The 13841-nt window shown below is 33.1% G+C and overlaps 1 protein-coding gene across 1 annotated transcript; it reads right to left on the bottom strand.

The window, feature by feature from the left end:
• Positions 1-575: 575 nt before the first annotated feature.
• On the bottom strand, positions 576-6285 carry LOC110106370 (cellulose synthase-like protein G3). The gene is made up of 5 exons (XM_020836251.2): positions 5677-6285; positions 4031-4177; positions 2698-2823; positions 1431-1865; positions 576-709 (listed from the first exon to the last, which is right to left on the bottom strand). The coding sequence occupies exons 1-5, from the start codon at positions 6208-6210 to the stop codon at positions 704-706; spliced, it is 1248 nt and encodes a 415-aa protein (XP_020691910.1). The 5' UTR covers positions 6211-6285; the 3' UTR covers positions 576-703.
• Positions 6286-13841: the final 7556 nt, after the last annotated feature.

Consider the following 13841-nt stretch of genomic DNA (forward strand, 5'->3'; position numbering starts at 1 on the left):
GTAAGCCAAGGACCAAAAGATATGTCAGAGAGTTAGTTTGCATAGTGATCAGGGGTTGATAGTTAGCTTAACTGATGCTATAGAAAAGAATTTGTCTGTTAGGTGGTTTGTGAGATGGACTAGCTAGTACAAGGGAGAACAAGCTTTCCTCTCTATCTTAGATGTGTTTGCTAATGTAAAATTGTTGATTGTCATGGGAGTGTTGATGGTTTCACAAGAGTTAACCATGTTTAGATTTGGGACTTATATAAATAACCATACAAAGGAATGACAATTGTATTTAATCTATGTATATTTGTTATCTTTATAATAATATAATTTCGTATAAGAAGGTAAAAGTATAAATGATATAAACCTTTGGAAAAAGAGATTTGCCATAAAAAAGAGCCAGTTGAGGAAGAAGACCATATATGGTTAGTGGAATACACCAACATCCCCATAATGCATAATACATGTAACAGAATCCTGCCACCATAGAAATCTTTCTGCATCCATATAAAAGAGGGCAATATCTAGAGAAACAAACTTGATAGAGACCCACAAACCATCTCTTGCTCTGACTTATTGCATCAACTAAACTCTTGGGTGCTTCTCCGAGAAAGGCTGGCCTGTCTGGGTTACAAAACACAGACCTCCATCCCTGGCAATGTAATCTGTAACAGGTGTAGTAGTCTTCCACTAGAGAACCATACCTGAACCCAATCTATAACCAGCAGGGTATTAATTATATATGAGCACAATATTATTATACATGGTAGAAATTAATAATAATGAATAGGAAATGTAATGCAGATTAAATAAATTCATATCGAAAATTGTTATCTATATAAAAGCTACTAAAAAAAACAAATGATGTATATATATATATATAACACAAATTTAGATTTTGTTTGGAATGAATTTTTTACTGCTTCTTAAAGCAATATTTTAGTATTAAAATTAAAATTTTGAACAGGAAAATTATTTTAAAAAGTAATAAAAAAATCATTCCAATGCAACAGAAGTCGATGAAAGTAACATGAAAATGAAGTATGTTATTTTGTACCAATTATAGGACTGTAATGAAAATAATAACTTGCAAGTGTTGTAATAAAAAAAATTTTGTTTTATAACTTTTATAAGAACTTAATTTTTTTTTTCAATAAAAAAAATTCTCTTCTTGATATATATATTTTGCTAGATATCATGCATTTGAAATTAAAAAGAAGCAAATAAATCTTGATTTCCTATTCAATTTCTGTATAAATTCAACTACAAAACAAGTACAAAATGATATATTTTATTAAAATTACAAGATAGTCAAATTCAATTTCTAGACAACAACTTTTGTAATTTTTGTATAAATATCTTATAATTTTGACATAATATATATTGCTTCTTTGAGTATGCACTTTAAAAATGAAATGAAATGAAACATACACTACACATACCTGAGAACCCCACTCTTTACGACCATGCTCATATTCAGAACTAGCTACTTCATGAGCTTTCAGCAAAATAAGCTCTGAGCTCAGCAAGCAACTATGTAATTTGAATTCATCAAAAGAAGGCATTGCCATCGGAGGAGAACTATAAAGTGATCCACGGGAGAAGAAGCAGCCGGTTCCAAGGTAGTTGGCACTTTGTAATCCATCTAAGCCTTGTTCACCGAGAGTAAATACCCGCCTGAACTCACCATTATAGATATCATTTTTGTTAAGTCCAGTAAATCTCTGTGGAAACTGGACGAAGGAAAGGTTTGGTGAAAAGTCCTTGTCTAGAAAGTAACAGAGAGCTCTTTTAGGTGCATAAGGATCGTTGGAACACATGTCACAATCTAAGGTGAGGATCAGCGGTGCGTTCGTCATGGTTTCGGAGACTCTAAGCTTTTGCATGCATGCAAAAAAGAAGAGTAGGCAGTGGCAAAGAAATTATATTCAGGATATATGATCAAATTTTTAATTTGATTGTAGGTAAGGTCATTAAATTTATTTTAAAATAAGTGTAATAATTAAGAAAAAATAAATTTATAATATATTTATTTCAAAATAGATTCAACAAAAAACTTTTATAGACTATCATCATAAATATTTTCTTAAAGAGGACAAATTTTTTTTTAATGATGCATATTTTGATTACTTTAAAAATATTATCAATATTTTTTAATAGATAACTATAATTCTAAACACTAAAGTTATGAAGGGGTGCAAGTTTCATATTTTATTAAAAATTTAAGAAAATAAAAATATATGATAAATAAAAACAACTTAAATTTTTAAATTTTGAAGGAATGTACTTACATATTTGATCAAAGAGGTAAAATAATTATTTTGGTCTTTTTATATGATCATCTTATGTTTAATTATGATCAATAAACTATTAATTTTGATTTGATCTAATCTTGCTTTTTCATAAAACACACACACATAAAAATTCTCAAAACAATTTTTATATTAGGAAGAAAAAAATGATCAGAAGGGAATGATAGTTGATGAAAATTAAAAATAAGAAAAAACTATTTTATTTTAGGAAAATAAATTAAATTTAAGTATTATTTTTAATACAAATTAGCTATCTTGTAGGTACTATAAGCATCTCTTCTATTTCTTTTTAAAGGATGGTTTTTAACTATTTATCATATATATTTTCAATGTAAAAATAATTTGAAAGCCTCCAACAGATTTATTTCAAAACAGAAAGGTTGTAATGATGACTAACGAGTGTATTGAGGGCTCCGGCCTTGAAGTTGTGAAGAGAAGCTGGGCGTTTCTCCCTAGAGATATAGATCAGATTTGGGAGGGGATGGCCAGTGATGTCCTTATCCTTCTTGCTTTCCAAGAGAACCTGGATTAAAATGATGATGATGATGTGCTTCAAGTTCCATGGTTCAAAATTTATAAAGTTTATGTTGAGCTTTTATCAATTCGCTTCTAATTGTAAAATTTTTGGATAAATAGATCATTTTTAATACTGAACAACTAGTAAAGCCATCTTAATGAGCAATTCTTAATAGTGACCAATATTTACAAGAAGCCATCTCATCCTTTAATGATAAATTGAATGTCAAAAACCTCCTCTTAATAGTGAACAAATCTACCAACTGTCATAATGAGCAATTCCTGCAAATGAAAGAGCACTATGTTGAACTAAGAACACAGTTTTGCTCATCCTTCACCTTACAAGAGGAATCTTATTGATAAAGTTGTTATTAACTAATCATTGGACAATCACACTTGATATATAGAGGATTAATTCTCACATCTCTATTAACTTAATGTAGATTGAGAGAATTGTTTACTAAAGTTCATTCATCCGGCCATCTTTCAATATCATACAAGGGTTCTGGAAGGTGGTGGAATTCTAGATAGTGTTCATGTAATTCTGGAGTTTTTTTTTTTGATGTGCTGAATGTCAATCTCAGCTTCAGGCTGTTGTTGGTGTTGGTCTTGCCGGCCTTGTTTTTACTTCCTTTTATGTAATTTATTCATTTTTGTTAGTAGATAGGGATATTTGGCTCTTAAGATCTTGTTTGCTTTTTTTGTTATGCTCGTTGAGCATTAGTGAGCTATCGATCCCTCTAAGCACTTGTAGTCAATTTTTTAATATAAATATGTGGCATACAAGTTTCCCAAAATAAATAATAATAATAAAATAAATAATAAATAATAAAAAAGGGTCTATCTAAAGAATATTTTCATTGCTTTGCTTTTTTTATTTCTACAATACTACTATTTGGCTACTGCATTGTTGTTTCTTCTCAAAAATTTTGATGGTGAGAATCGTTTTTTTATAATTAGACCTACTAGAGTACGATAACTATAAGAAAACTAATGTTAGAATGATTTAAAAGAGAAAAATTTAAAAATACATATAGTATTTTCAATTATGATTTTTTCCCATAAAAATAATCAACTATGTTATAAGTGGCAGCAACTATCCCATATTAGGGACCCTCAGTCTGCATCTCATATGCTTGTTTATCAAGCTTTATTGTTAAAAAAATGTTAAAATTTTTTTTTGGAAAAATGCTAAATAAGTCATTATACAAAACCTGGATTACTGAAGGATGGTCTTTACGAGTGAAGTTTTTCCATGTCTTGAAAATTTCCTTTTCCTCAAGAGAGTTCACTAAGTTGAGGTCAACATAACCTTTTTCCATAGCACAATCCACTCTTTCTTTAAGGCTTTCAAACATCACCTGAGACAAATAAGTATATGGTTTAGAAAGTTGGAGAAAATATCATAAGTAACAGGCAAATGCATATTTGTAAGAGTATAGTCTTATGGTTTAATATATAATATGAATAGCATATTTAATTAAGTTGGCTGAATGATTAATAATATATTTTAAGAAGATTTACGTACATAACATCTAAAATTAAGTTGGCCAACAAGCGGTGATCTCGAACGACCGGTGGATGGGTAGTAGTCTGGCAAAGGTCAGTGGATAGGAGGTGGTATGGAGACGGCCGGCGAACATGTTGTGGTATGATGACAGTTGGAGGGTGGGTTGTGGTCCGACAACGGTCGGCGAAAGGGTGGTAGTCCGGCGAAGATTGGTGTTCAGGCAACGGTCGACGAATGGGCGGTGGTCCAGTCGACGGAAGCGCAATGGTTGATGGAAGTTTGTTAGCGGTGGTGCATGGGTATAACTCTAAGATCTTTGAAACCTCAGAGCTCTCTCTAATCTTCAGCCAAAATGTCCCTTCATGAAGAGCAGATGTGCCAATTTATAAATTTTTGGGAGTGGCATGCTCCGTAAATACGAAGAAGAACCAAAATAATTATGGAGTGCTCCATCAAATGGCTCATATTGATTTCCTCTATCATAGAACATTCACTCAACATTTAGTTGCCTTAATGATGTCTAAATTAAGCGTTCTTAGGCTCGTTTGACTCATCTCATCACACCACTCGATTTGACTATAAGCCGGCTATATTTAGATATCATATGGTCATCCAATTTATACTTTGAACCTTTCGAATATGTTTCGGCCCTCCGATTTGGTCCCATATGGGCTTAGATTAGACCGATTTTGGTGTTGTTGGGTTCGTCTCTTCGAGACGTTTAGCTTGAATATAAGTTTGCTGAATTTGGAGTTTGGATGACCCCAAATTTTATTTTGAAATTTGACTATAAGCTCGGCTAGTTAAGTGGGCTTAAACGCCTAAAAGTTATGAATAGCGTTTGAGATTTTTTTATCCTCTAAAAATTAAAATTTTGTAATTTAATAGCAATAGAAACTCAGTCCTCGCTTTTTTGTTTCATCTGATCAATAATTATGCTCACCGTCACAACAAAAATAGTATTTTGGATGAGCGATCTCAGATTCCCTTTTCTTCTAATAAATTAAAATACTCTTTTGTCGTATTCAATTATATTGACTAAAAGAGCAGAAGAGGAGCGAGAAATTTATTCCAGCTCATTAAATATTAAAAAATTTTAATTGAAATATATTTAAATGATCAACTTTATCAAATGGGATTTTTAATAAAAAAGTGATACTTTAATATAATTTATGTTTTTCTTTTTAACATTTTTTTATATAAACACAACATTAATATTTTTAAAATACTTATATTTTGGAAAACTTTATCGCACCTATTATAATATATTTTTCTTAATTATATATTACATATGGTCAAGAGAATATTAATTCTATCATCGTAGAGAACAAAAAAAGCAAGTCGACGTACCTTCATTTTCTCTGCTTCAACATCGCAACCACTGGACTGGAAGTAAGCTTCAGGGGACCTCTCCATGACTCCATTCTCTCTGCAAAACGGCAGCCAACACCTAGCAAATTTAGCAGCTTCGAAGAAGGCAAAGAGCGTGAGGTCTGAACCTCCATCATCGGAAACATAGACAGATAAGCGATCGGAAGGATAGTCGAAGGCTAGAGCAGAAAGGGCGGTGCTCGCCACGCCCACCGGCGGCTCCTTATAAGGGTCGGTGGTGCAGATGAAGACGTCTAAAGCCGGAAAATCCTTGCTGGCTGTGACTTTAGAGAGTAGTTCGGGAAACTCCCAGCGGCGAACGGGGCGCCAGCGGAAGCCTTGGGATAGGAGCCACAGGAAGGCGAGGAAGACGTCGGCGAGGAGGAGGAGGAAGGAGGGGGTGGTGGTATGGTGGTGGAGGAGGAGGAGGAGGGATAAGGAGTAGAGAAGGAAGTGGAGGCGGTTTAAGGTGGTGCGGGGATGGATTTGGTGCGTGTGGAGTAAGGGAGCCATGGGAGGAGGAGGAGGAAGACTGAGTAATTGTATTGAGGGAGATAAGTTGGAGTTTTATTTGGATGGGAGAGGCTATATGTGTAATTATTTAAAGATGATAAATTATTGCATTAGGCTTAGGAAGTCAAGGTAAGCTAATCATTAATTATTTTGATATTTCTTCTTAATTATTAGAGGGCATATAATAGGGTATGATTGGTTAGTTATTTGTATTTAATAAATTTCCCTATTTAATAATGAGAATAAATATTAATAGATTATCTCTTAAAAAAATATTAAAATTAAATCTTGTAATATTAAAATTTCCAGCGACCACTTGTACGAGCCAATCAGATTATTATTTGGTCAAATAAGAAAGGCTAATGAAACAAATTGATGCATGCACTTGTATCATTCAAAGGAGTAATTTTTCCGTGAAGAGTCAGGACAGGAAGAACCGTCCGGACTATGAGTGCACATACTATGTACTAACTTATTATTTTAACTTTATATAGAGATCATATATTCATTTATTAATTGAGAAAATTTTTATATCTTTTGATTTCCATGTTTGCATGATTGAGAAATATTTGAGTAAATTAATTTCTTAAATTATTTAAGAAAGGTATGACCTAGTTAAAATTGATACGCATAAAATATTAATAAAAATAAATAAATAATATTATTCAGATACTTATTATGAAATAAGAACCATAGGATTCATATGCTGAAATAATATCTATTTGATTAGTTTGATGGAGTAATGACATGACAGGAGACAACTTGTTCGATATGTTTTTGTCTTTTATATATAAATAGGAAGTAAGATAGAAATTGATTTTAGGTCAAATCAATTCAGACAACTTAACTTTGCTAGATTAAATGATATTACTATCAATGTTTAAAAAATTGGATGAGACGGTCCGATTTGATCCTTTTCTTTAATCGACTCGCAGGAAGCAGGATCAGCTCGCCTCAAATTGGTAGTCCAACCATTAGACCAGATAACCGAAAACCGTTTAAAAAAAATGGCTTTCTCTAACTCTCCATGCTCGTCTCTGTTCCTAGCTCGATTCAGACTGCTCTACTCGACTAGCTTGTGATTGGCACCTGCAAGATCCCTTCTCCACCAACTTAGCCGAATAATTGTCGAATGCCAAGTGCGACAATAATGAGGAAGATCGTGAATCCGAGCAGGAATAGGCATTTGAGACTGATGAAAATGAAACAATGTCTGATTTTGAGGCCGACTTTGATCATGAACACAAGCTGAATCATGATTTCACGTTGAATCGAGATGATGATCGGCACGAAGAAGTTAGTATCTTTATCTGCAACGTCCCGTGTGTGGACGTTGGCATGTTCATGAAAGAGAGTTGAAATGGTTCAGAATTCAGTTGTCAATGTGAATGATTTGGGAATTATATATATAGCAAACAGGTGTGTAAAATCCTTAGATTAGCCATGGATAAGGTGTATGAAGATAAGACGAGAGATTCTCATACTTACTGAGAAATCAAATCCTATATATTTTTATTTTATGCTTTAATTATGACTACATCTATCAGTGGAAAAAATATAGAGCCAGTAGGTCACTAGATAATCCAAAACTATATTGAAAAGCTGTAGGTTATGTAGATAGGCCAGTTGATAAAGTTCTATGTTTGAGCCAACCAACTATATTTGGCCTTTGTACCCAAATATTATTTACAAAAGATTTTATTTATTCATATTTTATGCTTCATAATTATCTATTTTGTTTAATTTGTTGTCACATATTTCATATGATTATATCAATATTATATCAATTATGTTATTTTTAAATAAAATTCATATTTATTATGTAAACTGGCTCGGTTCAGACCCCAGAGAAACCATCGAACCGTAAACATCTCCTTAATCCAGTTCATTGTCCGGTCTGATTTTCACAACCTTGATTACTAATAGTATAAATTTTCAAGGTTGTTTTTAATGAAAAGCTTAATTAAATAAATAAACAAATTCATGTTTCTAGAGGTATATTTTTGTGTCATGGAACATTTGCGGTGGTAGAGAGATAAAGAGCTTATAAGCATCCTAGCTTTGAATTAAGATCTACCACACATATGGATAAAGAGAAAGGGGTGTAATAATCATACGATACATCATAATTTTTACGTGAAACCCCTTATAAAAGGAGGAAAACCACTGGATCTTGCTCAGTTGGAATGAATCCAATAGTGTTTATTGTTGGAAGAATCCAATGTTATGAGAGCTATTCTCAAGAGAATATTGTCTTTTTCATTTGGTTTGTAGGACCGTATTTGGGTGAATGAGGTCGAAGGGACTGTAGTTAGGGGGTGTTATTATTTGACCCAACTCGAAACTTGACTTGGACTCGACCCAAAAATTATGGATTCAGGTCAATCCCTTTGTCATACAGGTTGGTTTGGGTTCAATATTTTGACCCATTTACAAACTGGGTCGGATTCGATCTATCCCAAAAATCCAAAATCAACCCAAATTAAGTCGATACCATGTAGCATGATGGCCCCAATCTCGCGCTTACTACAAGCAACGCACTCGGACCTGCACCCACTTCCTCACCTTCGCGTCTAAAGTCCACACCGCTCACATATGAGGTCCCATCATCTAGCACACTCGCGTGCACTGCGCTGCTTCCCCTCACCCTCGCTCTTGCATCTGCACGGATCCCACTCGGACTCGCTTCATGCTCGCTGTGACGCCCCAAGATCTAACTTGGAAAGAATTTCAGTCAATTCATTAAAATCATTTACCATAGCTATCTATAGTCTTCAATCAATAACAGTCTAACAAAAATCTATAATTTAAAACATCAATGTACAGTTCTATTCATACCTCAAAAGATCATATACAATACTCAGGAGCTACACTATGAACACAACACAACACATGAACTGAAATCTATCCTGTCCTGAGTACAAAAGAATCACTAACCAAAAAAAACAAAAACCTGGAGATTCCTGATCAACCTCAATCTCCTGCTCCATTGACCTGACCTGAAAAATATTAACCACATATAATGAGCTTCAAAAAGCCCAGCAGGTCAACTAATACCTACAACTGAAATCAAAGCACGGTACTGAAAACAATATGCATGTCAGTCAAATGAATCCATAACAGTAAATTGCACATGATCAATGAATCTATGCAGATATGAAAATCAGTAGTCAATGCACAATCGATAAAATCCATAGTCAGCGATAGGAGAATCAATAAATAGTAGAAAAATCTATGCAGAAGAATCTCAATTAAATCGCTCAGTCAAATCAATCGTATCAAATCGAATCAATCAAAGCAATACTCTCTGGTCAATAAAATCGATAGGCATGAAATTATGTAAAACAATCAAATCAATATTTTGCAAGAACGGTTGAAGTCGAATCAATACAGTAAAACCTGATCCATATCAGCAATGGATCACATGCAGTAGTTCAATACGGTGTATCAATGAAGCGATAGTGTCAATGAATCAATATCAATAAATCAGTAGTATCCATATCCACAGCATCAATGAATCAATACAATATCCATATCAGTATCAGTATCAATGCTCAGTGACATAATGCGAATATCAATGAAACTGTACAGTAACAATAAATCCGTAAATCCGTCCATAAATCCATTCAAAATCAATAAATCCATCACGAGATCAACATGTCAATAACGTACACATGCACTTCAATACCATAGTCTTACTGAACAAGTACAATCACTGACTATTAAGGCGTTTTTCAATCCACAGTGCTGTTGTAAATCCATAATTATAGCTATCCGTTGGTTCAATAAGAGTCGTCACTCTGTGCCCGTCAGCATAAGAATCTCCTTATGCCTCCCAATCGTTATATCAATGCAATAGAGGATAACACCAAACCCTTTTTAAAGGAAAGCCCGTTGGCCCACCATCCTGTACAGGTCAAGTCAATCTCCAACCAACGGTTCAACCAGTCTTCACTTGTCTTTCAGTAACAATAACCATAGAGTAATCATATATTCACATTCTTATGCATATCAATTCAAATCATCAATTTCAGAAAATCGGAAATCGTACGAAAATCCAGCAGCATAACGGCAGTATACGGAATTTACACAAAAATCACAGAATTCACAAATTACCAAATCGTCCAGGACGATATGAACAAAATCCAATCGTCCAGGACGATAATTAATTTTTCTCGGACGATAAAAACCCTTACTCACTGTCTTTTGCCATGCACTGATCGTCCCAGGACGATCCCAAATCGGCCCGGACGATCCACCTCAAAAATCAGCTGTTTCACTGATCGTCCTGGACGATCTCAACATCGTCCCGGACGATCCTAGAAGGAAATCAAAGAAACGAGCTCTCACACTTGCAAGGCCGCATCGGCGCCCTTGCCCTCTATCGCGGTCTCAGTGCCTCACACCACGAAGGCTGCGCTTGCCTGCATGCGTGACATGCCCCTTCAACTTTCACCCGCATCGCTTGTACCTGGTGCGGGTTTTTGGTTGAGTTGGGTCAACCTGATGCGGGTCGGACCCGGGTTATAAATTCTAAACATTTACATAACTATGTAGGGTTAGGGTCAACCTATTTAGACCCAGGTCATTTCAGAGTTCGACCCAAACCCGACCCGAAAACTCATTTTGACACCCCTTATCATAGTCGACGGGCGATGGTGATTTGATTGTATAGTAGTCACTAGTCAGCACGTGAGGCTCTTCAGAAGGACCATAGTAGGTGAGTGATGATGGTTGGAGGGACCATATTTGATTGGCGACGGTGGTCGGAGGGATCGTAGTTGATGAGCGACGGGGGTCACGGGGGTCGTAGTTGACAGAAAACTATGATTGGAGGGGCTATAGTATGTGGATTTATGACAGTGGTCGATGACAATAGCGGTTGAAAGGACTGTTGTTGGTGGGTGACGGTGATCAGAGGGATAGTAGTTCGCGGGCAATGTAATTTATTTATATTTCAACAAATTACTTTGAATTGAATTAGTTGTGTTAGAATTCTTTCTGAAAGTCAAAATTGGATGAATAGATTAAATATGAAAGCTAAATGAAATAATGAACCTGAATCATTTTTTAAAATCAAGTTAGTGAACACAAAATCAAATTACAATAAATTCAATATAAAAGCGATAATTAAATATACATAAAATAATAAAAATAGTGATGATAATAATACATTAATAATAATAATAAAAAAGAATAGGAGTGAAAAAGATAATTGTAAGAAAATAATAGAATAATAATTAACTCAAAATTTGAAAAATTCATTAAAAATATAAAAAATTTCCAAAAAAATAAATTTCTATAAATATATAAAATCAAGACGGACAATAAACTAAATAAATATCTTAATTAACATTTCATTTTTATCTTCATATTAAATAAATTTTCTAAAGGACCTAGGAATTAGAAAATTCACTAAAAATTCAAGAAAAATCAGATAAATATGAAAATTTTTTCTATGAACTAAAAAACATATAACAAATAATATCTTACATCATGTCAAATAAAAGTAAATCTATCTTAAAAGTTTTTTTAAATAAATTCTTAAGAGGCCAATTAAATGACATAAAATATTAAAATTTAATTAAAAATTGAATAAATTAATAATTAAAATCAAATCTAAATTAAAATTAAATTAAATATAATTAAATCATGAATAAACTTTTCTAAAATCCACCCAATACACTCTAAATAAATTCTTAAAAAATACAAAATATAAAAATTGGCCTATACTTTTAGTCCATCTTTTTAGATGAAATAATTATATTTTGTTTTTGTATTAGGACATATTAGTGAATAGAGTCATTTGTATAATATACTATGCTTTTTAATTTGTTCTTAAGAATATAAAACTACAACGTAGATAATAAATCATGATATTTTAATTAAATACTAATACATTAATATTTAACGTGAAACAACCCTCGGGATTAAACAATAAAACTAGACAATAAAATTTAAAGCCTAATAGGTTAACACCTGGTAAGCATAATAGGTTAACACCAACAAAGCCTAGCAAGCATGATAGTTTATTTGTTAGGACAATCAATCCTAGCTTTAGTTAAGAGCATCATTGTAGTGATGTACTTCTATTTATGTATTTGTTAATAAAAGAATTTGAGTAATATTGGTGGATGTGCGTAAATGATTTGGGTGATTGATTGCCTTTATGTTTATGTTGTTTTGATTTTGTGATGGTCATTTAGATTTTTTTTGTTTATGGGAGAAATAATTTTTTTTTTATAATCAAGTTTTACATATGGAGTTATGGTGTTTATGATGCTCAGCCCCCTAATTGTTAAAAGCATGACCAATAAATATGTTGCTCAATTATTGATCAAGTTCTTTGGTGATTGTGTTATATGATTTGATTTGAATATTTGAATATGAATTGCTTTACTGATTTGCATGGTATATTAGATTTCTCATACCCATAGCATGTTACATGATACATTGGGATAAGACTAAGTCAAGGATTAGTAATTCATTTTCTAATTACTATATTACTGATATATTACTGTTCATATGGATTGATATTATTCATATTGACTATCACATGTTCATACTGATTTGAACAATTAAATACATATTATTATTATTTTTTTCATGAGTTGAATGTAGTTATAAGTTCTAGTAACATATTAGGCTTTTTCCACATTTTATATGACTCACATGATTTTAGAGAAAGATAAGGACCTAGCGGAGTGAGTCTAATTTAGAATTGTTGATAGTTATTTTATTTTTTGTTATTAATTTTTGCAGTAATGAATGTATAAGGATAGATTGATGTGCGAGATGTATTTATGGCTATCATACACAATGTTTTTAGGGATATGAATTGAATATATATGTATTTATGTTGATATGAAATGAAAATCTATTTCTATTGTATTAGACTATGCATATGTATGTTATTAGTAGGCTCTGGTAGGTAATTAGAAGATTTAAAAACTGACAATATTTACAAATTAGATTTTGGAGTGTCACATCATAGTCAACAAATTATGGAGGCTAGAAGGAACATAGTTGGGCGTAGGTGGTTGAAGGATCTTGGTTAGGTGATGGTGGCCTGAGGACCATAACTTACAATGAAGGAGGCTGGGGATCGTTATGAGCGGGTGATGGAGGTTGGAAGGATCGTAGTTGGGTGACATTGGTCAGAGGATCATAGTTGGCAAGTGACGAGAGCATTATAGTCATCAGATGTCGGAGGTAAGAATGACTTTAATTTGTGCGTCATGGAGGTTGACAACAATGGTAGGGCGAAGGCTCAACAGTGATGCTCAGGAGTCTTTAAAGCTTTAAACCTGTAGAGATCTCTTTGAATCTCAATAGAGAGTTCATGCTCTAGTTGTCGAGTTCGTCTTGTCTAGATGTTCTGTCCAATTATAAGTTTGCTTAAATCGGAGTTTGAATGATTTAAAATTTAGTTTTGAAAGTTTCCAATTCAAATATGCCTCGAGATTCTTAGCCAATCAAGGTGATTTTTTATGATGTATCAAATCTCAATTAAGCTCAAATTAAATCACTAGCAATATCTTTAAGTTTGTCTCATTGAAACACCTTTTCATAATTATGAGTGTTTTAATAGTAAAATTTGGATAATCTAAATTAATCATGAAATTTTTAGC

The sequence above is a fragment of the Dendrobium catenatum genome, unplaced genomic scaffold, assembly GCF_001605985.2.
Source record: "Dendrobium catenatum unplaced genomic scaffold, ASM160598v2 fragScaff_scaffold_867, whole genome shotgun sequence".
In the NCBI taxonomy this organism is placed as follows: domain Eukaryota; kingdom Viridiplantae; phylum Streptophyta; class Magnoliopsida; order Asparagales; family Orchidaceae; genus Dendrobium; species Dendrobium catenatum.

Excerpts from the sequence above, each read along its gene's own strand:
- LOC110106370 (XM_020836251.2), bottom strand. The coding sequence starts at position 6,210 with ATGGCTCCCTTACTCCACACGCACCAAATCCATCCCCGCACCACCTTA. Across the intron at positions 4,178-5,676 it reads TTGAAGCAGAGAAAATGAAG|GTGATGTTTGAAAGCCTTAA; the intron begins GTACGTCGACTT and ends TATTTGTCTCAG. Across the intron at positions 1,866-2,697 it reads CCGGAGCCCTCAATACACTC|CTTAGAGTCTCCGAAACCAT; the intron begins GTTAGTCATCAT and ends TGCATGCAAAAG.